The following is a 27,882-nucleotide window of genomic DNA, read 5'->3' on the forward strand; positions in this document are numbered from 1 at the left end:
GCATATTAAGTGTACCCTATGCAGCCGTCAATGGTGGGGAGAATCTGCTTAACCAATCAACAGAAACTATTTAGAGGACCAAAGGACAACTGGCCAATCGCAGTGAAGATGGAGGATCATGTGACCATTGTTTTTCTTTCGACTGTTGATGTCACATCACTCTGGAAATTAGGCATCGGGTCGAGCAACCTATTACACTCCCGTAAGGTGTTATGCTTTTGTGTTATGGTTAATCAAGGATGGCCGTTTAATAGAAGGATTAAGTGAATCTGGTCTCTCGTGAAAGAGCAAAACAAAGGACTGGTATGCCTTGTTGTTTTGTGTGCGGCCTGTATAAAAGCTAGCGTTTAGCGGTACTCTGTTAGCTAGTTGCTGATGTTGACATAGTTAACAGTAAACCTGTTGTCCTCTCACCTGTGACAGTTAATGAAATAGTGTGCTTGTTAAAAGTTGAGCGATACTCAAACACCAGATTAACAAGAACTCTTTTGGTATTTTTTTCTGTTATGCAATTGTTAAAAAAATATATATATATATTTTTAAATCGATTCATTCCAAAGGGCTTTATTGACTTGCAAATTTAAGTCAACAATTTACTATAAACAGTGTGTGATACAATGATAGATTTGATATAGCATTACGCTCTGTGGTTATTAATTCTATACAGTGTTTTCCTTATTGGGTGTATGTAGTGGTGATGTAAACTTTTTTTTTCCATTACCAGGTTAATGAATGGGGGAAAGCACGGGTGTACTCTTGATATTTCTTCGAATGGGTTAAACCCTTGTGGACTGAAAGAATATGAATCACAGATGGGCTTCAAATACCTGGGTGAAAATAAGTAGAGCATTGCTTATATGGCAGTCCCATGCTCACAAACCAGCAGCATCATTGCCTTTGTGTGGTGCGTTTCACTGTAAGAGTCATGCACAGCAGCCCGTTTTCCATAAGGAATGCTATCTCAGCTGGAGGCACATTCACCACCTGAGGGCCAAGGGTCGCAAGGTGGGGTTCTTTAAAGGTAACCAAGTTAGACATCGGCTTGGCCTCCACACCAGCACCCTGTATTTGAACACTTCAGCTTCAAAGTGGTCTGCTGGCCTGAGCCGACATATGTCTCGTGTCAGGAACACGCTGGACACAGTTTCCAAAGCTGTGAGTGGGACACATACAGAGCTGATGTCAAAGATCTCCAGACTCAAACCTAATGCTTTAAAGGCTGATAAAAATGCTGAAGCCAGTGTTGAGACAAGGCCCAAACCTGATGAGAATACAGTCACATCCACTTACAATCCTTCTAATGCTGCTCTCTCTCTAGCATCAACTGCTCAGAAACCTGTTGTTCAGAGATCTTCCGCCAATCTGTCCCTTTCCACTTCTGCCACATGTGATACAAGTTCCATTACCTCCACTCATGCTCAGACTTCTACCCAAGAGACTGTCACTGCTATAGTCCCAACTGTAACGGAACCGAGGGAGAAAAAACTGAGACGTATTGCTCCTGGCGTCAAAGCTACTCGTTCCAGGAGGCAAGAGGAGCTCCAGCCTTCGCTGAATGATTTGGAGAGCAAGAGCACAATGCCCAAACAATCCACAGACCTCTTCCATCCGAGCACCTTTTCAGTGAACCTGGGTGAGACTTACACCTATGTAGCAAATCACGTCAACTCATACTTTGGCAGCAGCATAAACACTCAGGACAAGAAAGAAGAGCATCTTGAAAGCTCTTCCACTTCCTCTCGGGATCAACAAACCTCAGACCTCATGCCGGTGTCTGATAAGAAAGACCCTGCTCCCCCAAAGAGGGGTTTAGGACAGTACCTGTCTTATTCAGCTCCAACTGTGCAGGCATTTGTTGGGAGCTACATAGCACCTCTTGTTCCTAAGTTCAGAACAGGAGAGTCCACGAGCGCTGTACTGGAGGAAAAGAAATCAGAGGACGTGTCAGTGAAACAGGCTGAGGTTAGTAACGAGCAGAAGGCTGCGGAGGAGAAAGCCAAGAAACTTCTGCACCAAAGGGAAAAGGTAGGGCTTACAGCACAGCAGTATTTCTTTCATAAATTTTTCCTTTTGTAGTAAGCCATATATTTTTAATAACCTGTTCCTTGAGAATCCTACGGGCATGCTATAGGACTTTCTGCTTTCATTCTACTCAATATAAACTTTTTTTCAATAGTCCCAGATTTTGTGGGTTACGCTTTTTGTCTGTGTTTGAGTGAAACATTATATGCATATTAAAATGATCCAGTATAGTGTAGTGTAATACAACAGAGTGTCCACAATTAAAACTCAGACCAGCGCACTTGTTATTCTATATGTCTATTGGAAGGATGTTGACTTGCTGTTCTGGGAGTTCTGGGAAGCTACATTCAAAAATAACCCCCTTGTGAAGTTACAGGGCCACAGAGAGAGGGCGCTTTATAGGCTTTAGGGGGCCTTTATGTTGTGGAGATCTAAGCAAGTCTGACATCTAGTTTGTGGCAATGCTGGATTGACTTAAATGTGCATAACATACATGGTCTTAGATATTATTATAACATATTAAATAATATATCAAGCACATACATAATATTCACAGCAACCATCATACCTGCCTAGTGAGGAATTAATGTACTGTATTTTTTATTTATTTATTTTTGCTTTTATGTCACAGATTATTGCAAGAGTGAGTGTGGACAATCGAACCCGGGCACTGGTTCAGGCTCTCCACAGGGCATCAGATGTAAAGGTTTATATCAACAGGGTGGAGGACTTAAGTTACCACCTCTTGGAGTTTCCAGAGACTCGTGGCGTTGCAGTGAAGGTGAGAAATGTAGCAGTATGTGGCGAGGTGTGGTCTGTGGCTCAGCTGCAGGGGAGGGGTGGTGCAGTGGGTTTATGGGGCAGTGCCAGGGGAGACTGACCAACACAGCTGGAGATCATGCCTCCCCTATTTGGGCGGCACGCCAGGATCCGAGAGGATGAGGGAACTGAAAGCAGACAGTTGCGGGCGCGCAATTGTCGCAGCAACTGTGCGAACCAGCCAGCAACAACAGCCTGAAAAGGCAAAACTGTAAATAAAGAGCTGAAAACACAGAAACACTGTGTGGGTGTGTGCGGCGTACACGCAGCAAAAGCAGCCAATTGCGTTACACAGTAAAGATGGTTTTTCTTGTTCATTTTCCAGCAGATTAACATCCACACGTGGGTGATGTTTTTTTTATAGAGAGCTGACGGAGTTGTCAAAACAGTTTTCAGCAGCATGTTTCTTTTTATTTACATGTTAATTTCCACGTTATGTATGTACGGTCTGCATATGCTGTGTGGTCAGTTGCTGAGCTTCTGCAGCATTAGCATGAGAATCATATACGTTATGCTTTCTGATTGTATTTGAGAATTCTCCGATGCTTGCAAAATGTCAGTCTGTGAGCTGCGCTCAGCAGGTTACACACAGCTCCAAATGCAGACTGCACACTGTTACATAGATTTATGTCACATCAGTGATACCACAAATACTAATCTAGAGTATTTTTAAACCAAGGTTGTTTTTCTCTGTAAATCCAGTTTTTGGTTTCTCATATTGTTGAGAGCCTCACTTAATAAATCATTAATAAATGTAATGATATTTAAGTTTTCATGCACTCATGCTGTGAGGGGGGAAAAAAAGAATCTCTTCAGACATCTTCGGCATTTATTTCGGTCACATTGCTCAGTCTGTTTGCAGTACCTTTAGCTGTCATGTTTTATTTATGATCAAGGTTTTACAGATGTGCAGTGGTCACACCAGTATCGACCCCCATCCATTTTAACCATGACAACGAAGGTCAACATTAATTTCTCATTGCAAATTGATTGCACTGTGTATTTTTCGCTAAATTCAGTCTGAATAAATAATGACCGGTGAACGAGTGAAACTGGTTTCAGCCTTTTTCATGGAAACAGTGGGGATGACCTCTGATTCAGTAAGCGTCGATAGTTTGTGCCCTGGTTTATGTAACTATGTGCTGACTGATATCAGGCAGCAGAATTAGATGGGGATGCATGGTGAGAAATACAAGGAAAGAGTAAATCTAACAGGAAGTAATCATGATGCATTATCAAAACAAGGAGAATATAATGCACAATCAAAAAGAAGACTGTTTATTCATGCATGCCTGAACTTTGCTTGTTTTCATATTTGTTCACCCGTTATGATGTTGAAGTTTTGGTTTTGAGAGCGCAGCTACGTCTCGTAACAGAGAGACGGTTCACCTCTACATTCCTATTTTCTACTCCACACCACTTCATGGTGGATTGACAGCATTTTCTGTTTCCGGTGCTGACTGTCATGCTATGTTTGTATTTGTCAGGAGAAAGTTATCCCTTGCCTCCTCCGTCTGGAACAGGCTAACGATCCGGGTCTGAGAGCAGCCGTTAGAGAAGCACTCGCTCTGGTGGGCTATCATAAACCTGTCAAAGGCAGAGGAATAAGGATCTTGTCCATAGATGGAGGAGGTTTAAGGTACACGCTCGGCTCCACTCCCCTGCCCCCCACACTCATCTTTACTTTAAGATATGAGTTGATGATATCAAGTTTATAGTGTCAAAGGTTGTACACTTCTTCTATTAGTCTTTAAATCTTGTGCTCTTGATGACGAGTTGGTTACTAACGTCTCATGCATGTATCCATGTATTTGTCTGGCTTTCTACTTTCAGGGGAATTGTTGCCCTTCAGACGTTACAGAAGCTAGAAGCCCTGACTGGGAAACCCACTTACAAACTGTTTGATTATATCTGTGGTGTCAGCACAGGTACGCTGTCCTCCTGCCCTACTTCTGTATAGTCAGAGGCATGTATATGGATTATCTGAACAAAGTGCAACACTTAGCAGAGTACAGGCAGCACTGACCTATTTGTTGCTCTGCTCTGAATTTTGACCTCAATTTCACCAGCAGCCCCTTTCCTCTCAGTCTGGGTGAGAACTAATATTGTACAATTGCACAATAAATTTTGCTTTCATTACAGTTGATTTTAAATTCATAAAATGAATTCATAAAATTTACAAGTATTTTACTGTCAAGTACATTAGGCGCTTCCTTGATGTTAAATCACCACAAGGGGGAGCTGTGGACCAACCTCAAGCTGATTAAAAATAGATTAAAAGCCTGCTGTTTATTTGCAAAGCACATTGGGCTTTAATCACTGTTAGAAGTTTCTGTTTGTCCAGCATTCTCTCAGTTATATGTTTTAATCTCCACCAGCTGGTTATACTCCATTTTCAGATTTAGTGAGAGTTGTCAAATGTGACAACACGCCTCCTAAATCAAATGGTGTTCTCACACATTTAGAAACCTATTGGGGCCACATCTGGCACTTGTGCCCACATTGTGCCATTGTGACTCCCTAATCCTGTTGGCAATACTTGATCAGTCTTCTAACCATGTTATTCCTATTCACATCCTGTAAACTGATCTCCAAAGCATCTGGTTATAACAGATGATCCTTCAGTAAGTTTCCTTCCAGTAAACCTGGTTCATTACTGTATGAACATCATCTTTGAGGACGAGAACAAGCTGTTCCTCGATGCTTTCTCAAAGGATTGTCTGAACCTCCTCTACCTCCTGTTTACAGCAGTTCAATTAACAGTACATCTCAGTCACGCTCATTTGAATGTTTCTGGTTGTTTTAACTCAGGTGCTGTGCTCGGGTTCATGCTAGGCATGTTCCAGATCCCTCTGAAAGAGTGTGATGATCTGTACCGAAAGCTGGGCTCAGATATTTTCAAGCAGAATGTATTTGTCGGCACCATGAAGATGGGCTGGAACCACGCTTTCTATGACAGTGAAGCGTGGGAGAACATCCTCAAGTGAGTTTTGCTGTTATAGTTCATGATCAGTGTCTAGATGAGCACCTTGTCTTTCTCCTTTATTGCGGTGCCTTGCAACAACAATGGATCTTCGACAGCCATGGGAGCAATTAAAATACAGAAATGCCTAAAAAAAAAACAACAAAAAAAGCTGCTTGTTGAAAAAGTCTGAAAGCTATATTACAGAATAAAGATTACTGTATGATTAATCATAGTCAGCATTCCTTTGAAGGGAACTCATTTACCTTTAGTCATTATGCTACTCTAAACCCTCTACACTAGAAAATAACATCACCTTTGTGAACCTCCACAGAGAGAAAATGGGCTCTCACCTCATGGTGGAGACTTCAAGAAACCCTGACTGCCCCAAGGTGAGCTTTATGAGATGGTCTGACTCATTATTCCCCCAGCGTGTTTTTTGCCTCACCTTGTTTACTTGTATATTACTCAGAAACCTTCTTTCTCCATTTCCCTCGCATTACTGTTCTGCTTGACAGATAAAAATAGGCTCTAAAGCCATAAGAAAGTGGGCCTAAAGAAGAGTATATGCTTTTCAGATGTCAGCATGTCTCCTCTGAGGCTCAGAGCTCAGTGATGACATAAAATTGATCTGTCAGAATGTCGACCTAGATATTGTGCCTGCATTTCTTGTCTGCTTTTGTTCAACTACAACCTGACACTGAAAAAGGAAGTCACCCTGTATGTTGATGCCCTCACCCACAGGTGGCAGCTGTGAGCACCATTGTGAATCGGGGCACTCCTCTGAAGGCATATGTTTTTAGGAACTACAACCTGCTGCCTGGGATGTGCTCACACTACCTTGGGGGCTGCCAGCATCAGCTTTGGCAGGCCATCCGCGCCACATCAGCAGCCCCCGGGTATTTCCAGGAGTTCCCTTTGGGGAATGATCTCCACCAGGTCAGTCCCATTCACAGCTGTTACGAAGGGAGAAATCCTCCTGATACTGGCTGTACTGACAAATTTCGCCAAACTGACATTTTTATTTATGTCAGTTTTTAATTTAGCTGGTTTTATATGAATGCGAGAATGAGGCAACATAGGATTTTATAATTTATACCTTTGCTGTATCTACTTGGAGGCTGAGGGCCACTGGTGGCCGCCAGTATTTTTGTTTTTATTTTTATTTATTTTATTTTATTTTAAATGTTCTTTCATATTTAGCTTAGTTTTAGTAGACGAATAGCCTCAGATTTGGCATATAAACTGTACTGTTGGTTCAACATGAATACAGTTTGTATAATTTGACCAATAGTTCAGGGTTTATAGTCATTTTAGGGAAAACAGAGATTTTTCCAGTAAAGTTTTTCTAGTCCACATCCTATAATTACTTCTGTTCAGCAACATTTTGACAGTCAGAGTGTTACACGTACTTCATGCACTCAGCCAGAAGTCATTGTTGTCACAGCGTGCCATATCGAAAGGCCTTTGCTGGCCAGCTGAGAATTGCGCTGATATTTAGTGTTCATGCAAATTCTTTTTTTCAACTGCAGTCCGCTGCTGCAGTATTAAAGCTTTTAGTCTTGGTCTTCTAGATTAACATGCCCCGCACAGTCAGTGTCAATGCTGGAGAGTTTCGAAGGATTTTGAGAATTCTAATGAGAAAATTTCTCTGCAGAGCAAGTGAGAGGGAGGAACTCTATTTCCTTTCTGTTAGTATTTATTTCCAGTCAGCTACATTTTGACAGAAGAATGAGGGGTAGAGTCGTCGTGAGACGCACTTAAATCCATCTCCACTAAACAGGTTCGCATTAGCCATCAGCAACATAACAAACCGCCAGTCCATTTTGCCATTTTGCTGATCAATAAATCAGCAAAATTATTAAGCCTCTGTAATGGAAAACAGAGGTTGCTCTGTTAAGCAAATGGAATGGCAGAAAGCACAGACGATATAAGAAACCTTATGAGGAAAGTCACACCAGAAACTGGGTAAATGTCTTGTTTTATTTTATTTAGAGTAGTCATGCTGCTTATTTTAAAAAGGCAAAAACACAGGTGGGAAAAGGTGGGGAATAATGTTCCACTACAGTCTAAGTATTCAGTTGACGTAGCCTGTGTTTGATTTGCCACATACAAGTGTGGGAATCTCCTTAAATTTACATTAAAAACACAGATGAACAGACTCTGATGAACTTAGTGTAGATCCATCACACGTGAATGAGAGTGTGTTTACATCAAAGACAATATCCCACACGGGCGAGCTCCGGCACTCCTAATTGGAAGCTGTGTTAGGTGTGCAGGTGAATGAAGTGCAGGGGGAGAGAATGAAAGAGACTGGATGATGAAAACCCACCTGTAGTGGGAGATTTCCCCAGCATGTCGTCTAGCAGGTCTCCCTCTGATGCATAAATTATCCCAATCCAGAGCTTCCCTCATCACACAAAACTGTGTGACTGCTACATCTGCTTCATTGGAAAGAAAATACAGACAATCTAATTATGGAGCTGCTTTTGCAAAATCACTTAGTTGGCGGCCAGCAGGAGGCCTCGTACTTTGAGATGATGAGACGCCATCAGTAGTTTAATATATTTAACACATCTGACATGAAATCAGTTACAGCTGTTTTATTTTTATTTCAAGTCTGTCAAGAGAAAATTCCAACTGAAGAACTGAGTAAAATTAGAAAGAGCTCTTGGTAACAAGAACTAGGGTTAATTTTAACCTAATAAATCTCTGCAGAATATTCAAAGGCCTTGACTGAGAATTCATGTGCATACGGAGCGTTTGCACAGCTCTTGCAGTTTTGGGAGTGTTTTTACTTGTATTTACTATCCTGAAGATGACTTACATTTGTATGTAACACCAGGATATGTCTGGCTACCAAACGTGTATATTTTAAAGCACACCTTATTTGTGGTTCCTGAGACACTGAGTTCATGCTGTTTAAAGCTGAGATTTAACTCACCCGAATTCCGTGTTTTGATTTTTCATTTCAAATTTTAAGATCTATTGAGATGTAAGAGGATAAAATAACTTGCCCAAATCAGTCAATTTAATTTAATCCTAGTGTATCAAAGGCTTCATGGTATCTTTTTGGTAAATTCGGATTATGTTGATTTTGATATAGGCATCATATGAAGTTAGACTCACAGATAAGGACAAAATTATTAGCAAGGGATTTTCAACATTGCATTTCCCACCATACTAGTTTCTATAGAAAAAATAAATGATATCTGTTTGCACACAATATCAGAAAAAAACTCAATTACCAGGGTCAATATTATTAGCCCCCTGAAAAACAGGAGAAGTTATAGTCACAGTGTTTCCAAATGTCAACTAGAGTGTGAAGTATCATGAAGAAATTCAAAAGAGAGCTACACAGTACAGAACAAGCCCAGCAGAGGTAGGAAGTGAAAGATTTCAAAGACTCTGTCAAGAAAAACAGTGATAGATGTGTCTAAAGACCCCAGAACAACTGCCAACACACTAGTGAAAGACTTGACCGAGACAGGTGTTGTAGTCTCGAAGATGACAGCCACTAGAATCCTGAATGGGCTTCAAAAACAAAACTCTACATCTGAGAGACACCTTTAAGTCAAACTGAAGTATGCCAAGAACAACCTGGAGAAAGATTATGTAGACTGGTTATATCTGGAGAAAGAAAGGAGAGGGGTACGATCAAAACAACGGCGTCCGCACAGTAGTGGGACTATTATGTTGTGGAGATGTTTCAGGGCATCTGGAACCAGGAATCTGCTCAATGAATGAATCAAGAAGAAAGCAGGATATGTGAAGATTTTGAAAGGGAAATCTCCAGCAGTAAGCAGCAAAACGCGGTCCAGTTCATCGCTTTGTCTCTTAACACAATGACACAAAATATGTGCCGCTACTGGTGAAGATCTACCTCCAGAAACAAAAGAGAACATTTCTGACTGCCCTGCACAAAGCCCTGACTTGAATGTTAATGAAAATCTGTGGGGTGAACTGAAAACCTGAGGTTCATGCCAGAAGATCAACAAATCTGGAGTAGCTTGAGAGGTTCGCCAAAGAAGAATGGGCTGGGTCACTCAGGTGAAACTTGTTGAAAACTAGTACATAACTGCAGGGTATTATCCAGCAAGAAGGGTACAGAATTAACTATTAGCATCTGGGAGGCTAAGAATTTGACCCTGAAATTTTGGATTTTTGTCAAATCAAAAAATTTTGTGTGTGCAAAATAAAAATAATAGAAGCATCCAAAATAAAACCAGGATGTTTGGAAAAGTTCTCAAAGCGCTTAACAGCAGTCTGTCCAGGCTGTACCCCGCCTTTTGCCTTATGGGAGCTGGGATGGGCTCCAATCCTGAGAAGGATAAGCAGAAGAGGATCAGCAGATGTTTAACAGCACATTAGAAATACTTTTTAAAAAAAAATGACATTTTTATAGAGAGCTAGTAATTCTATCCTCATCTATTTGTCAGTTTTCTTTACTGAAGCAAAGACTACTTTGCTCAAGCTAATGGAAACCTGAGTGATGATAGTTCAGATGTAATTTTAATGAGTTTCTAATTATGATTACACAGTAAAATCCAAGAGCAGGACCTGTAACAAGCTCCTGTTCATATACGGTTTCTGTTAAGCACTCTAATTTCCATGTGAATGTTTTACCATCTTCAAAATGCCACCCAGTCTGATGACTTATTTGGTGCCTGCTTGAGACCAGTTGTGAACATAACATGCTGTGTGTATGATGTCAGGATTCCCTTGAGAGAGAGTCATCTCACTCTTTTCCACCGACGCCCACAGACTTTCCCACTTAATTCAAGCCCTCAGACAATCAACCTTTTGTGACAGCGAACGCAAGAGTTGTAACGGCATGTGCTGAACGAAGGTTGGACTTCTCAAGCAGCTTTCGAAGACAGATGAGTGTTTGTTGATGATTCTGTGAGTCTGCAGGCTGGAATGGAAACCTGATGGAGAAGCACCTAGATTCTATAGATTCTTTCTACTAACACTGGGAAAATTGTAACTTGGAGCGAGACCTTTGAAGCAGAGCCATGGCATTATCAAAGCCTCACACTCGCTACCATAGCCGTGGAGAGCATCCTTTAGTGAGGGGGGAACAAGGGAAAAAGAGGTGGGGTGGAGGATAGATGAGATGAAGCGAGAGAGGAGGCGCATGTTCCACATTAAAGCTCGCTCAGTTATCTCGACTCTAAAGAACACAGAAGTAAAAGACTTCAGACATTTCACAGTGGATGCCAGGGCATGCCAGGAATGGTGAGGAGGACCCATTTTTTGTTTTTTTTTTGGCCTAGTTGCCATGGTGTCTCCTGAGGCGATGGGAAGGAATGGGAGCTTGTTTTGTGCCCACCCCTGCCAGCATTTGATGGGAGACATTGGACTAGTGGACCACCACCCCCAGTGCGACCCCTTGGAGCCCCAACGTGGCACCATGCTCAGCCGAAAGGCTTCACTCAGCCACAAATGAATAGGTCACATCAGCTCTCCCATACGTATTTGTCACTAATGAACGAGGGAGTAGACATAAATTAGTACAGGAAGGCATTAAATGTGGCATCTGTGACTATGAATGACGTGAAAGGCAGAGGGGCTTTCATAATTAAATGGCATTCTAAGGTGTAACTGAAGAGATCCTAACATTTTAATTCATTTTTTTCTTTTCTTTTTTCCCCTCTTAAAGGCCTCTGGAGATGGAATTATTGGTCATAAATGATATATTTGTATATGGCACTAACTCATATGAAGCAGAGAGGAGATGTTGTAGATTCAGGGTGTGAATCAGAGCTTTTAAACTCTTTCTCATCCCTGCTTGCTCTTCCCATGTTAAGCCCTGGGAACTTGGCCTGCAGACTGTTAGAGGATGGAGCTCACATTTTAGCCATGCTGCAGACAGCTTCCTCTTCTGAGACGGACTCAGGATCTTTGTCCTTTGAGGATAAGTCCCATCTCCCATTTTTAACAGGGGTGGCTTGAGTGGCTCCAAGAATGTACCTAAGTAGAGCTGCCTTATGAAAACACATACTTAAGCAAAAGTAATCGTTTCAAAAGATGCAAATTGTCTTTAGTTTTTATTTATTTTTTGATATAGCCTTTATTCATGCAGGTAATCCCATTGAGAATCAATGTCTTGTTTACAAAAGAGACCTGTTTCAGACAGCGTAATAAAATTACAACAATAAAAAAGCTAAAATTATCTAACGTTGCATCTCGGCTACTGTAATAAAATACAATATGAAAATAAAGCTTTAAACTAAATGAATCAGTTTGTTATTGTAATAGCAAAAAAGGGTGTGAATAGGTTTCAGCATAACACAGACTGATGCGAGCCACACAGTTCACTTGATTCAAGTACGGCAACTCATAAAACAGACACTAAATAATGGCAATGAGTGCAGCAGTGTGAGGCACAATGAGAAAACCTTTCGTAGCCAAATAAGAAAGTAAATCTGACATTTTTGATTGGCGATATTATTTTCTACTGTCTCATTGAGGCTCAATGAGACATAATAAGGTGATATTTCATTGTTAATTTTATTAATCTCTGCAAACAGCATATTTGTTCCTTCACTTCTCACATGCACTGACTTCAGAGCAGCGCTCACTCATTCACTTACTGCACTGCAGTTATCTGTTAATCAGACCTGCCAGTGGTGTTGGATAAATTCAAAAGTGCTATAATTATAATTAAATGGAATTAAATGCAATATTATACAATGTTGTGAATAATTTGGCTGTTATTTTGTTCTGTCATCATTAATAGAAGGGCAGGAGATAAATAGTAAAATTAGTAACATAGTCAAGCATAATAGAGTTGTAGGAGTGATAGTTCTGCAAAAAATGACTCAAGTGAGAGTGAAACCTATGCTTCTTTAAAACTCCTCTAACAAGTGCATTTTAGTTGAAAGTTACACTTTCTGAGCTATGTGCACTTGAGTAACTTGTTAGCACCCACCTCTGATTGTCACACCACCTCTGTTTGCTCAAATCGCCTTTTTTTTTTTTTTTTTTCTTCTGTTCTGTAGAACACACTTTTTCTCACATGCACAAACACTCGATTGAGCTGGCACACTTGTTAGAGGATTATGCTGGTCCACTTATTATGTTGACTGACTGCTGTGTGGAAGCTTCAGCAAATCTTCCTCGTCTCTGACCTCCCTCGCCTTTTCACAATTGCGCATCACATTCAGATGACTTCTTTACTGCAGACCCTGGAAAGAATTCAGGGCTTTAAACCTCGCATTGCAATATATTGTCACGGAGGTGTGTCTTCCATCATCCTCTTAGCAAAGCAGCAGGGGAATCTAGTCTAAATTGTCCAGGGGATGAGTTTTGAAATCATGCTTTTTAATATGAATCTGTCAAATATGTGCATAAGGCCTAGAGTGACTTTAGGCTGAGTAAATATAGAGGAGAGCTTCTGAAGGCATTTATATCACTTCATGAATTGTCACAGTTTAATCTCAGCGGCTGCAGTCGACAGGGATGATTCATTGTTTCAATATTGGGTGTTCATGTGTGGTCATGTATTCACAAAACGTGTGGGAAAAGGTAACTGTCTGCAGTATATCTCAATTGTTTTGGCTGCCTGGGGGCAAAGCTGGCACCCTTACAGATGAGTCCTTCTTCTGTTTATAGCCTGGGAAGATGATTTGAACGTCACGGTGACCTGAGGGGCCCATAAAGCTATAAGGTCAAGTGAAGAGCTAGTCCATGGAATTACTTAATATGGCATGAAGCCCTTTGACTTGACCTGGCCACCATTTAGGACTGGTGCTCACACCGTTTCAGTTCCATCCTTGCAGATCACAATGATGCTTTTTATGTGTATTGGAAACCATTTGGGGAATTCATTTTGGTCAATGAGCAGATTTATTTCTCTGATTGCACAGGCAGTGACTGGGATGGCTTCATTTTGTGTGCAAATGGTATGAATTGATTTGGAAGATTCATAGTTGTTTTTTTTCCCCTGGCAGCCTAATTATCTGCTTATCAAGTGAACGACCATCTCTGGAAAACATTCTGGTATTGTGACAGACGTAATCGGATGTCCATGACTTATGTAATTCTTCCCTAATTAATCATTTGTGAGAAGGGAGCCTCATTGGCGGGGCGTCATAACAAATTACTACAGAGCTTAGTGCTCCTCAGTCCATCCCTGTCAGAGGAGCAAAAGAAGAAAGTGTAATGACTAAAGCTTCTCCCCGGAGCTGAGATTTGAATGCTACACCAGGCTCTATTTCAAAAGGTTCACCTCATTTAGATTTAAGCTGACGCTCCCTCCTTTTCTGTGTTGTGGTCGTTCATAATGAACCCTTGCACAAATGAGTATTGAAGGTTTACCCACGGGTTAGAGAGGGAGAGGGATGCAGAGGCGCACAGGCTGGATGAATAGGATGAAGTTTGCTGTCCCTGCTAATGGGAGCTGACATACATTGGGGCGTGAAATGACTTTTAGTGATCTCACGATAGCACCTCTTTGCTATTCAAATCAGCTCTTCCCCCTATAATGCAGCTTAAACTGACACAATGAAGATAAGCTCCCAAAAGTTAATGACAGTGGAGACATTTTTTTTTAAGCAGCAGTGTAAATAAATCATGCAAATCTCAATATTATTCATTTAACTGAGAGAAATTTTTATTCCAGAATATACTGTAAGAACAACATCTTTTTAAAGCCATTCGGTTTTTTGAAAAAATGTCCCCTTGGGTGTGGGAGCCCCAATTAGGTGAAAACTTGGTATATTTGCATACAGACTGATAGAAGTGATGAGCACATTTGTGAATTAGCCATTAGACCCTGAAGGGAAAAGGCGAGGCTAAACGAGCTTTGATCCTCAGAGTAGTAACTAACGCATAACACCGGAAGAAAGACTCAAACACTGTCACAGGAAATCATTAAGCTTCTATGAAAGCCAGAATTCAGAGTTGGCATTCCTCTTTATCTGATAGAGAATTTAACCTCAAAGGGGGTTAAATGTCGGTCAGATGATTGCTACTGACAGGGGTGTACTCTCTGAGGACATTAGTCTGTAGACACATGGCATTCCTGTTTACAGTGACATTGAGTCATTTCGAGTATAAGCAGCATTACAGCTCTAAATCCTCGTAAATGGAAGTGACCTTTGCCTCGCGTCATGCTGCGTGTTTGACAGACAGCTTGAGTGGGGCCATTTTGCATGCAACCTTATTTGCAGTTTGTCCCAAGTGGATCATAGTTTCAGCTTAATTCATCATCCAGATGTGCTCTGGCCTCAAGAATCTTTGTGTGAAAATGTAGTACTGGCCAGTGTAAAAAGGTAAAGTATTGGTATTTGTATTGGCCAATGAATGAAAATGGAAAAAGTTAAAGAAAAAAAAAAGACTTTTCACCTTTCAACCATGTTATAAGTGTTGATGTTGCATAGTTTGTCCACCAGAGGGTTCTCTGCGATTTTACTGTTGGTTTGGAAAGCCGCAAACACAACAGTCATCTAATCTGAGCAGACTCGGGCAGAGCGTGAACGAGTGAATAAATAATACGTGTAACAGTTGTTAGGGACATTCGTGAAAAAAAAAAAAAAAAATGTTGTCCAGTACATTGGAGTATTGAATTTTTAAATTGCCAGATCTCGTTATTAGTATAAAAAGTCCTCTATCGGTTGGACTTTGATAAAAACAGTGTGTAGAGTATCTTAGTCTATCAGGAGTTGCTGCTGTCCTGAAATAGCATGCAACAAATTCCAAGTATTGCTACTTTTTTCTTTTAGCAACACTTTTTAAAAAAATTTTTGTGTAAAATTATTACTATTGTTTGTGTCTGCCATTGCCTTACAGTACTGTCGTATTCAAATAATCCGACAACTAAACCTTGTGATGATTGGCTGCAGAAGTTATGCAGTCTCAACTTGCAAACTCACCTGGCCTAGCATTCCAGGAAGCATAAGTACAGGAAGCTTTGCAAGGCTAAAATCAAACTCTAGCTGACTCGCTCATCTTCTGGTTCTAGCTTTTGCCATTCAATTTATCGACTTCCTGCCCTTGACTGTAGGACAAGAGGTCAAAATAGTAGAGCATATAAAAAGGCAACATGATCTCTGGGCAAGTCTGCTCCTCTGGTGTTGGACAGATGGACAATATGTATGATGTCTTGAGAAAATTACATTAGAATGCAACCAGGCAGTAGCTCGTAAGCATGCCAACTTCATTAGATTTTTCTGCAACACACTACATTATAGTCTTTAATATAGTCATGTCTGTTTCTTCTTAACATTCTTTTCACAGTTTCACTTATTTTTAAATGGTTAAAAAGTTGTTTTTGCAGTAATAATGTTAAATAGTGCTCCTGTTGGAAAGTCGGGGTACTACCAGCCTGTTTGGACACCTGCGTAAAAAAGATGACTATACAAATGACATTTTTTTTTAAAAAAGAGAGAGAATACAGAAAGAAAGCCTAGCAGTCTTTCAGTGGTGCAATAGGTCTTTCTATCAAAAACATATTTTTCATAATTGCCTTGACCATTTTTACCCGCTCTGGGCTCGTCCAGCAGGTGCACTGAGATGTAGACAAGCTAAAGCATTAAGTCCCTCGCTCAGACAACCATTGCACAGTCTGCTTTTAAAGTTATATGCCCTGGCACTGTGTGCAAGCGCGACCACTGCGCCTCTGAAACTTGCCCCCAGCTATTAAGCACAAAGAAGCTATAACTGGACCCGGACTGTTGCCATCATTGCCGCAGAGTTCAGAAAATGGAGCCTCTCACACTGGGGTGAGTGATAAGAAAACTGCTTAGTTGTTTTGTTACCAGCTGGGTTTGACTGGTGCCCAGTGCAGCAAGTTCCCCTAAGTCTCTATTACGGGCACATCCAATCCAGGCATTTTCCTCTTTTTCTTTTTTTCTTTTTTTTTTATGTGATTCATTTCTCGGTCTGCCAGACAACCTACTGGTGCATAATGATGTGCTTTGGACAAACGGCCACCTCAGCAGTTCTTCTATGCTCTGTCACAGAGTGAAGCCTTCTTTGTATGACTTCCATCTCAGCCAGTTAAATGGTGCTCTCTGAGGCTCTGGCTCTAATTATTATCTCAGCAACTAACTTTTAGATCATCGTAGTAATGATTGATTACACATTATCATAACAGATTATTAGACACACGTGTCTTTGTAGTTTTTCATGTTAGTTAAATTTTAACCACTGCAGTAGTTTAATGCTTTGCAGTGTCTTTCTATCTTTATGTCTGTCACTCTGTGCATAAATAGCAACAAAAAATTCTGGCACAACTTCACCTACTTCCAAGGTGCATGGAGAGGATGCAGGAAGGTAAAGAGGAACAACTTTATTAACTGACCAACGTGTTTTGGCTCGTGGCCTTCATCAGGGTCATAATAACGTATAAATCAATTTGTGTTTAAATAAAGGGAAAAAAATCCCCTTCCCCGATTTTTATCGTTAATGGTCTAGTCCAGTATTCACTTGGGCTGTGACTTAACCAGTTAACCTATTAACCAATACTAACCTGTTATACGTCAGCTGGTTTACTTACTCTGTGCATAAAACCATAGAGAACTATTGCAAAGGTTATCCTGCCATTCTTTTGTACAGACGTTATTGACCTCTAATCGCTCTTTGACTGAACATGTGTCACATTTTCTCAATTATTTCATTCGTCCTTGATAAATACGTCTGTGGTGATGTCTTCAGAATGTATGCAATGTCCAAGCAGGTATTCAAAACCTGAAAAAGTTTAGTTGACTATCACAGAAAAGTAAGGAGATGAAGCGTGTACATAATAATTTTAGTGATATATAAATCCATTCATATCTCATGAAATTAGTCAGTTTTCTCTTGATCTGCTTATTGGTGTGGTATTAGCCCCCTGCATTGTTTATGAGAGAATGCCTGAAAAAGTGAACTATACAAACAGGTAGAATAAAATGTTAGCAGCATTGTGTAAAGCTTCCTCCTGGAATGGGTTTAACACACTAGTGTTAAATGAAGATGTTTTATTGAATCATGTAGGTAGTCTAAATAAATTCCTTCCCCAGATTGATTTACCAGAGTCAGTACTTCACGCCTACTCGTGGTGTTGCTTCAATGAAGATAAAGTGAACTGAAGTCTGGTGAAACTGAAGAAACTTGCCGAGGAGAGCGGCAACAATTAAGCAAAGAGACAAGTTGAATAATGGAAATAACACACAGAAAAATTGAGACCATAATATGGTGATTAAATACACAATTTGTGCTTTTTGCAGTTACACTATAGGGAATTTTTTTTTCTTGATTTCTTTTCTTGATATCAATGCCATCATTAAAAATTGGCGTGCAATATATAAACTACTGTAATAATCATAACAGAATCATAATTATATCAATACTGTGATAGGAATGAAATGTAATGCGAGTTCAGCAAAGTGTTAGTTTCCCCATCTGTGAGTATGCACGGGTCTGCTTGAGCCCAGCTAAGCTCCGTGTGGATGAACAAATGCCTGAACATTTTTTGGGAATCCGTGCACTCATCCACGGGACAGTAGAACACAGTAGAAACTACTGTCTTTGCGTCCTCCAGGCAGTGTGCAGTAGTTGAAATTAGTGTAATAGGAATGACTGCTCATGTCTGCAGCTGTCTTTATCCACCACCTTACTCTGTGATTTGACCTTCCAATGAAGATTTTTTTTCACTTTTTATTTTACAACAATAAAACCAGAAGTTATTTATCCAGTTGATTCATTATTACAACACCAGCTATAGCCTGTAACTCATGATATCTGTGGTCAATGAATGCCTTTATGATTAATACAAAGGCAGCTGGCTCTTTGTCCAAACTGAACAGATCAATCATAACCTTTGTTTCTACTCAAATATCATTAAAATGTTTTGGGAGGTTTTGTGTGCCTTTCTTTCTTTCTTTGTTTTTTTAATGGAAAATGTGTCTTTTAAATTGTATTTATTTGCATTTCTCATTATAGTATGAACTGATGACACACAGACTTGCTTGATCTGTGTCAGCACAGCTTTTATCAGTGCAAGCGAGCTGCTGACAGTGCACTTGACGCAGAGAACTCTGTGTCTAAATAAATCATAGCTGAGCTGCAAGTGTGTCAGTAAACCCTTAAACTTGTTTTACTGCTATCTAATGCCAAATCAATTCTCTTTAGCACTCCAGGTTTTCGTAGAGAACTTGTACATTAAGTTTTTCAGTTGTAACGGGAGCTTTTCCTCCAGTCCAGCTACAATAGCCAGAGCTTTGCAATTTTATGTTGGATTAATGGAACAGTTTTCCATATCGCACTCTCAAATTTATACACGCGATGTGTTTTTCCCCCATTGCTGTGTGTGTGTGTGTACATATGCCACACGCTATCAGAAATGCACACATTATTGTATGCACTGAGCATGTGCTCTCGATCAAACATGTGTACACACGGCCATGTAAACAAGCACCATTCGCTCTACTGTGTCCCTAGACATTTGGGGCCCTGCGGCTCCCAACCCCCCCAAGCTCTGCTTCCTTAATGAGAACAGGCCCTTGTGTGTTTGATCCTGGTGCCAGCCCTGCGGCCCCTCAGCCTCATGCCTATTCAACAATTCTGCAGCCTCTCCAGTTACTCCCCCACTGCCTTGGGTACAATATGGATCCAAAGCGAAAGCACTCATGGGCAGTTGTTTGATATCAAAGCAAGTCTGACTGAAACTGTGAGGGAAGGGGAAATGCTGGGACTCTTTGTTTAATAGACTTACAAGCAGCACTAAAGCTGCACATTGATTTATTTATGTATTTTATTTTTCCTCTTCACTTTATCAGATGTTCTTCTGAAATTTTGTCTATTGACTGTTAAAATCCATGAAAGGTTTCAAACCCCAATTATTTGGTTTCACTGACTTTGGTCTTGGCATGAAACACCAAACCTAGCCTGTAAACAGGTTGCCTAACAGCACTTTTGGGTTTTTTGTTGTTGTTTTTTCACAGGATGGAGGTCTACTGATTAACAACCCCACAGCACTTGCTATACATGAGTGCCAGTGCTTGTGGCCTGACACGCCTCTGGAGTGTGTGGTCTCGCTCGGTACGGGTCGCTTTGAATCTACTGGCAAAAGCAACGCTGCATATACAAGCCTCAAAACAAAACTCACCAACGTCATCAGCAGTGCTACAGACACTGAAGGTAAGGATGCACCGCAAAATGATGGAGACCTATTGTGGTCGCCAGTGTTTCACAGCTTTGACAGCTGCTAAATGTACAACTAAATTCTAACGCACACCTGTGTCAACCAAGGAGTGATGAAAGCCTGAAACTTGCCGTGACAGGATTAAGTCATAGTGTAAAGATGGCTGCAGTACAAAAAACTGTTTATAGTATTTCCTCTACACAAGAAGATTAAATAAATGTACATTAGCAGTGATCATTCCCTGTTTCTGTTTCTTTTCTAAGGGGGAGATTTAGGATGTTTGATGGTATCTTTTTAGAAAACACTGCACCGCAAGTCGACTTTGTTCTAGATAAATCCCACTGTGGCTCTTTGTAGCGGCAACCTCTTTGTCTCCTTATCACCTCTAGACATGGGCACTTCTGCTGTGCCTAAATTTGGCTTGTTCCCCTCCCTGTTGCTGCTGTGGTGCAGTGTGTGTGTGACCTAGATGCTTCTCTGCACTTGTTCGTCCTGTATTTTGGGATTAATCCCTTTCCTAGCTCTCTTGCGGGCTTTTGTTATTTAGAAACAGCAGATTAGAAAGAGTGTTTATCACAGATTTCCTCTTTTTCAAAAGCTTTAGTGCTCGCAAGCCTCCTAGTTTGTCTTTGGTGTATCAAGCTTAGCTGTGTTTGTTGTTGGGGACAGATAAAGCAGATCTAATAGGGTTTCAGTGACAAAGATGGAGAATATTACTTTTTATATATCTTCAGACGTGTTTTGGAAAAATGACCTTGGGCCACTCGTTCTTGAAACAGCTGTTCCTTTTATAAAGACCTTGTACATCCAATATACGTGCAAACTGTTTGCTTAAACACAGTATCCTGTGTTTAAGCAAACAGGTTGCATGTTTCAGTTTGTTCGGTGAATACATGGATGTCTTACAAGACACAGAAACGAGTCTGAAAGGTCTGCAGCAATTCTGGAGTCTTTGTGTTATTGTTTTGTGTTTGGATTTCCATATTTGGTAGGTGAAAGGTAAAAGGGACTTTCACTAGGAAGGTGATGATATCACTATCTAACAACTAATCCTTTCTGCAGAGGGAAAATAGTAGAACACGTTTTAGCAGTTGGCATCCAGCTCACTGCACAAGACCAAACTGTTTATGATTGACAGTATAAAATTTTGAATAACGAGTGATTTATTAAAGTAATGAAAACAAGGTTCATCTCTGATTTAACCACATGCATTATCTCTTGTGAGTAAGCTGTTCTTGTCTCTGTGTATAACTTTTCAGCACACAATAGTCTAACACTGATTTGCTCTATAAAAACTCCAGATCACCTCCAGATAAGTTACTCCTTGTAGAGTTTTGCAGAGTCTTGGAGACGGTTGGTTTTAATACTGTGGGAACTCAGACAGAAACATTTTTGGGTGCTTCAGGCCTGTTTTGTTACCCGCTGCCTGTTTGTTTGCATTTGTAGGATGTTGATTTTAAACTGCTCATGCAAGGCAGATGAAAACAGCCGTGATAGACAGGCTAGACATTTTCACTTGGTGTTACCTCACACTCTAGCCCTGAGCGCTTACTCAGTGACACTTGTAATCCTATAACAGCGCTGATAGATAAGGTTTGACTTTGCTAGCCCCTAGTAAGGCAGTATGAAGTGAATTGTGTTTTAATTTTTTTTTATTCTCTCTTATATGACCTCACTCTTACTTCTCCTTCCCCCTCCAGAGGTTCACGCCATGCTCGACGCCTTCCTTCCTCCAAACACTTACTTTCGCTTCAACCCCTACATGAGCGAAGAGTTCTCCTTAGACGAGAACCGCCAAGAGAAGCTCAACGCGCTGCAGGCTGAGGGCTTGCGTTACCTAGAGAGGAATGAGGACAAGCTGAAGAAGGCAGCTCGTTTCCTGACCCGAGAGAAAAGCTCCACCCAGAAGATGACTGACTGGGCCAGGCTCAGGGTTGATATGTATAATGGTCTGCCCTTTTACTCGTCCAAGTTTTAGATTCCACTCGAGCCACGTTTTTCTGGTCCACACGAACCTGGAAACTTACCGAGGTCCAAGTGTCATTTTTATTGCCCTGTAGCTCTGAAGAACATTATGTATGTGCACAAGTAGATAATGTATACAAATGCCACCTCCTCACTCTCACTTGACACTGTGATGTGATTTTAGTTTAAATGTGCCAACATCTGTGGCAATGAAGATTTATCCGATGTATAACACTTGACTTAGCATAGCATTTAAAGATCTTTTAAATGGCTTGTCAATTTAGAAGCTCCCTGAGTAGAGATTCTACAACAGCTGATGGCATTAGTTTAACATTTAAATGACTTCTTTGCCAAAATGAATCCCGATTTTGTGTTGCAGATGCTCAGTTATCTCCAGCCGACAATTGGCTTAGGTTAAAGACTGAACTAAAGACTGAAATTTGTCTGGATTCTTCAAAAGGTAATAAAATCCAGAATCTGCCTGGGAAAAAAAACTACCTGTTCTCAATTTAAGACTTAAAGCTAACGTTAGCTAACTAGCTGCTGGGACTTGATAAATATTGGTAAAAGTGGTGTCGATGTTCTAACTTAACATTCTGATAACTTTATCTCCTTTGATGTTCCTTTCAAACATAGAACACAAAGACTTTATTTCGCAGATAAGCTAGTAATGGTGGCATTAACAATGATCTTCCCACCATGTGGATATTTACTGATCATTTACTTTTGTTTAAAATACTGAAAACCAGTACATCCTCACAAACCAGTATTTATATTCTCACATAAAAAGAATATATATATATATATATGGACTTCATGTGTTGTTGAGTAAATGTATAACCTGTAAAACTGCATTGTTAAGAAAAAAAGTCTGAAATTAACTAAAATTTGCACAACAAATACAGCTACTGCTAAACTGTGTAATTGTATTTTGATAAGAGTAACACTGATACACAAGGGGCCCACATGAAGAGCAGAGCTATAAAGTATGTCAGTACAATTTACATATGATGATAAAAAATAAAGATGTCTATGAGGAAAACACCTCAGTGTGTTAGTAAGGTGCTAGGCTACCACAGCAGCTTCAGTGGGCTTTGGGATTAATTGTACACGTCACTCAGTTGGTATTTTGTTGATGAAGTGCTGTTTAAGACTCCAAAATGTCCTCTGGCTGTTAAGGAATATTTTCTACAGTTTTTCATTCTTATCATAGATAACTTGCATCCGCACAGCCATCTTCATCATCTCAAAGTCTCTGCAGTATGTTTAACCTGCAAAAAAACCAACACAGCCTAACAGAGAGGCCCTAGGGGTCAAGGGTTTTTTATGTTGTTTTTTTTGTCACGTGTATGTAAATCGTGATAAGGATCCAGCTAGAGCCTCACTGTCACAAAGCGTGAATTTTTATGTGTTATTTAAACCGCAGAGTATTTTTAGTTCAGTTGTTTCAAGCGCTTTTATCATTGTGTGCTTTTATTGTTCAGTTTTCTGGAATCCCTGCAGGCTACTCACATTTTCTCCTCTGTCTTTAGTGTGCCCTCTTTCCCTTTGATGCCTGTTCTCAAAAGCCGCTTTCACCCTTTCCACCTTGAAGTGCTGTGTTTTAGTCCCGACTCTACTGCACTGTACCGTTTGTTGAAATCACACAGGGTTTATCTGATGGGCTGGATTAAAACAGATGGCTGCTTATTGATTGGCTGGGATGTAAAATGATTTTTGTACGCTGCTACTTTTGCTGCACATAAATGCATTGCAGGCGTCCATTTCGGCGCCTAACCTGGTCACGTACCGTATTACTGATACGACATTGTGTCGGTTACTCCCAGAGGGCCTGCAGCCAACACAGATATAACCCAGATTAATATAATTCCACTCATCTCTTGTTGGTTCTGTGTAAAGAATGTTTGAGAGTGTAATTAAAACCCACTACTGAACTGCGCTGCATTCTGCCTCCTAATTGTATGAAGATTAGATTATTGTGATTGGAGGAAAGCCGCAGTTTCTCTTTACTTCATCCCAGGAAGTGAGGAGGTGGAGGGAAGAGGATATCAAGTACTCACGACTGCGTAATTACGACTGCAGAGATCTGAAGTGATATTCACCCCCCACTTTCTTGGCTCACTGTCCAGGGTGCTTGGCTTGATTAGCTCATTCTGATTTGAAAAATTGTTACTTGGGCACATAATACAGTATCTCTCAAAGATTTCAGGTCACAAACAGAAAATTTCACATTTTCCATGGAAACACGTGAACAGGATATATATTTTAATATAGGAGTAGTTTATTGCTTTACATGTAACTTAAAGAATTGTTCTAACACAATTCTGCACTCCCATCCTAGCTGTGAGTTTGGTGAGGAGATCTGGAGACATTTAAACCCTCGATCATGTAAGTGCCTCCCACAAGCTGTTCCCTTGTTTCAGATCCCTTTTATCCCGCACAGATTTCACACATTACTGCAGCCAAATTGTTGCATTTCCTCCACCATGCTTGAAAGATGAACTCAAGTAACCCTAAAGCATCTTTTCCTTTGTTCTGCATCTCACAGATGGTGTTTTGTTTGGCCCAAATGCCTCTAACTTAGATCTGTGTGTGTAAGTAACACTTTCTTCCCAGTATCTGGACTCGCTGGCCGGCCTTAATCACTTCTCTCAGTGGCCGGTCGCTGATATGGCTTTTTCTTTCCAATCCTGCCTAAAGGACCAGCATCGTCTGAGGTTCCCGTTCCTTGTCTATTTTTGCCCAGTTGTGCACCGAGGCCTCCCCATTCTTTTTCTATTCGTGTCATTCTGTTCTAGCCAATTGGCACAGCTCAGTAAAGAGCACACATCATTGTATGAAATCTTCAGTTTGATGTCAATTTCCTGCATGGATTAGCCTTCATTTCCCCAAGAATACTTAACAGGAATATTGTGATGGCTTTCAAACGCAAAGTCTTTTTGTGTTTTGGCATTTCAAGATTACAGTCATAACTTAGAAATACTGATGCTCCAGAAGCTCAGCCAAGAGTTTGCAGTTGTTCCAGTATAACTGGATTTATTTTTTTTAATGATCCACTAGTATTTTAGCATGATAAACTTGAATTAGGAAAAACATCTTGGCTTTGTGAACTAACCATTTAATTCAATGCAATTTAATGTTCTTTCATGGTAAAACAAACACACTTTCTTTTCAAGAATGAGGACATTTCTATGTGACCCCAAACTTCTGAGCAGCAGTGCGAGGAGAGATATACGTGTGGTCAGTGTGAGTGTGCGCTTTTTTCTCTCAAATATATGTTGTTGTTTTTTAAAAAATAGGGGTGTATTTTCCATGGGAATATAATTTGAAGGCCTTTCCCTGAGCTGCCTGTCATAACAGAGAAGAAGGTGAGACGAGATGACTGTACAAGGCTGTGCTCAGGCACCTGGGTAAAAGCTCTGGCCAGTGATGGATGGCATTTCCCTGCAGCATAAACACAGTGCTCTGACACAGCTCTCCACCAACTGCTTACACGCATGAAAACATATCCATGGCCAAAGACAGTAGAGGACACAACAAACAGCGTCGCTGGTAGTCTGAAATGGTACACCTTATAGGTCATTCAAATATGTTGTTTTATCTAGAATTTAACAGAAGGGCAGAGCAAATAAAAGCAATATGGTGGCGCTGAATGAATACAGCATAAAAACAGTTTCATAAACATCTTTCACTGCAAGTAGAAATGAGACAATCATGAAAATCACTATGTAAATAAATCATCTCTGGCTTCCTGGATTAAATAGTTAAAGTAATTTCAGCCTTTTGCTTGTAGTGTTGGGAGCGAGCTATTCTGCAGTATCTGAGTCTGAGGAAAAGGCACGAGTTCTTTCCTGTGTACAAAAACAGCCTTTTGCTGCTTATTCCACCTATACCAGCTGCTGATGTTTTGTTTACTTTCGCCTTATGCAGATTCTACCGAAAGCAAGGATTTTGTGTTACGTCTAGTATGTAAACAAGAAGACTCATACAAGTAAATCCCATTCTAGAAGTTTAGAGTGCATCTAAATTCCTGAAAGGCAAAAGCAGTAGATTCGTTTTTGTTTTGGGGTATTTTTTGGGGGGTGTAAATTCACAAGGCAGGTCTTTTCACATCAAGTCTGGTATAGAGCTCATACAGCAACCCATCCTTAAAGCTAAGCATGCCTTTTATACTCTAGTTGTTTTTATTAAAGTACTGAATCTGGTAAAAATTGACTACTTATGCTTTTACTATTGTCTGCCATATACCGTTATGCTCAGACGTTTACATACACTCATCACAAGCTTTGGGAATTGGGAGAACAATTTGAGTGTATTCCACACAGGCCAGACGTATATATACGGACTTATTAATAAGTGTTGCTGAAGGTTCTACATTGTCTTAACTTGACAAGATCACTTCACCTCGAATCAGCTACATGGTTGAAACTTGAACCCAACTGGGTGTTCCAGTAGCACAATGATACCAAACCCACATTCCGAACTGGTTTGGAAACGGATAAAGCAGGCTAGCATTAAGCTGCTGGGATTGCCTTCCCAACAGTCTGACCTCAGCCCTGTTGACATTATGTAGATGTGCTTAAAAGCCAGATCTTTATCAGAAAACCAAACACTTTAAATACACTCAGCCAATTCTGCCCAGAAGAGTGCTCAAGTATGCAACCAGAATTATGCCAGAAGCTTATTGATGGCAACCAAAAGTCTTCTGTCAAGGTGCAACCTGCTAAGGGACATTTAACCAAATATCGGTGTGTGTGTGTGTGTGTGTGTGTTTACCTTTGACCCTGTGTGGATTAGGGAATATCGAGAATAAATTCAAATTTGTGCACCCAATTCTTCTTTTTAAAGGTCATTAAATATGTAATTAAAGATGTGGTATCCTATCCTGGAAAAAATAACAATTTAAACAGTTTAAAGAAATCATTAAAAGCCTTTTACCGTGACATTCATGCCATGATTCCCATGAGTGTATGAAAACTACTGACCATAACTGTATACTGTTAAAGTGGTGGATGCTTCAGATAATAAGTTTCAGATAATAAGATCAGTGTATGCACAAGTCATTTCTGTAAAAAAAAAAAGAAGCTTAGGCTGCTCAAAATTCAGTTTCTGAAACTCAGGGTTTTTTGTACTCTTGGCTCTTTGTGTGATATCAGTGAGAGGGGAAGTAAAGAAGGTGGCCTTAAACAGGAAAAAGGATAAAAAAGGATGAGCAGAGCTGCACGTAGGCACAGTAAAACATAAATAAGGATTAAACCCCCAGAATAAGAATTTTAAGTTTATGTTTAATTTTATGATTGTTATTATTATTAGGGATTTTTTAAAAACCATTTTAACTCCTCTTTAGCCTTTAAGATAGTTAAAAAACCCATTCCTGTGGCTGAAATGAGTCACCACAACAAAGAGAATTATTTTCTTTTATTTCAGCAGCAACTTATTTTACTAATTTTACAAGGAGCATAGTGATAAATGAGCAAAGGTAGCTTTCTAATGGGAAATCCAGAACACCATATTGAATGGCCATGAAGTCACATGAAGACTAACATCCACAGGTTGTCCCTATGTTGTATTTGTGAATTCCCATCAGGTTTTTGCCCCCTGTGTATTAACATGGTTAGACAGGCTTTAAAGGCTGCTCCCTCTCAATATAGAGAAGTCATGTAATGTAATTACACAGCAGACAGAGAGGAAATGCATCCTCCCCTGATGTAAACAGCTCTGACTCATGAACTTGTCCCGCAGCTGTAATTACATCAGTAATTTGATTTCTTTTGCACCTTTGGCCAAACCTCCAGACTGTAAACATGAATATGTTTCTTTGGTCTATACCCGAAATGGATCCTGAGGAGATTTTGACAGATACTGCCTTCTCTCATCTTTGCTTTCATGTAACAACAGTTTATCCTCCAAGTGGCTGCTGCTCAATTACACCTCACATTTATCTGCAGCTAATAAACCCAGCTCATTAGTACTTAATTAGTTTTGG

General features: G+C 40.3%; 2 protein-coding genes and 1 long non-coding RNA gene across 5 annotated transcripts in view; 2 read left to right on the plus strand and 1 right to left on the minus strand.

Moving 5' to 3' along the window:
• Positions 1-67: 67 nt before the first annotated feature.
• LOC120730040 (calcium-independent phospholipase A2-gamma-like) lies at positions 68-23,830 on the plus strand. Of its 3 annotated transcripts, none has more exons than XM_040026132.1 (10): positions 68-303; positions 725-2,025; positions 2,654-2,803; positions 4,329-4,480; positions 4,675-4,769; positions 5,653-5,824; positions 6,138-6,195; positions 6,548-6,742; positions 19,732-19,927; positions 21,632-23,830. In XM_040026132.1, exons 2-10 carry the CDS (start codon positions 802-804, stop codon positions 21,907-21,909), a joined length of 2,520 nt encoding a protein of 839 aa, XP_039882066.1. In that variant the 5' UTR covers positions 68-303; positions 725-801; the 3' UTR covers positions 21,910-23,830. The 3 variants fall into 3 exon arrangements, with proteins under 3 accessions (XP_039882066.1, XP_039882067.1, XP_039882068.1); XM_040026133.1 differs by having other exon boundaries at positions 68-202; XM_040026134.1 differs by having other exon boundaries at positions 116-207.
• The window catches only part of LOC120730035 (neuronal cell adhesion molecule-like), a 93,214-nt gene continuing 76,927 nt past the window's right edge, over positions 11,596-27,882 (plus strand). Inside the window, exon 1 of the mRNA XM_040026111.1 lies at positions 11,596-11,607. The gene's annotated coding sequence lies outside the window, so the exon portion shown is untranslated. The remainder of the gene's footprint in view (positions 11,608-27,882) is intronic.
• Positions 17,200-27,880, minus strand: LOC120730043. The gene is made up of 4 exons (XR_005695038.1): positions 27,869-27,880; positions 23,573-23,578; positions 21,846-21,848; positions 17,200-17,305 (listed from the first exon to the last, which is right to left on the minus strand). It is a non-coding gene; the product is annotated as an uncharacterized LOC120730043 (long non-coding RNA).

This window comes from Simochromis diagramma, unplaced genomic scaffold, assembly GCF_900408965.1.
Source record: "Simochromis diagramma unplaced genomic scaffold, fSimDia1.1 OVJJ01000293.1, whole genome shotgun sequence".
NCBI lineage: Eukaryota > Metazoa > Chordata > Actinopteri > Cichliformes > Cichlidae > Simochromis > Simochromis diagramma.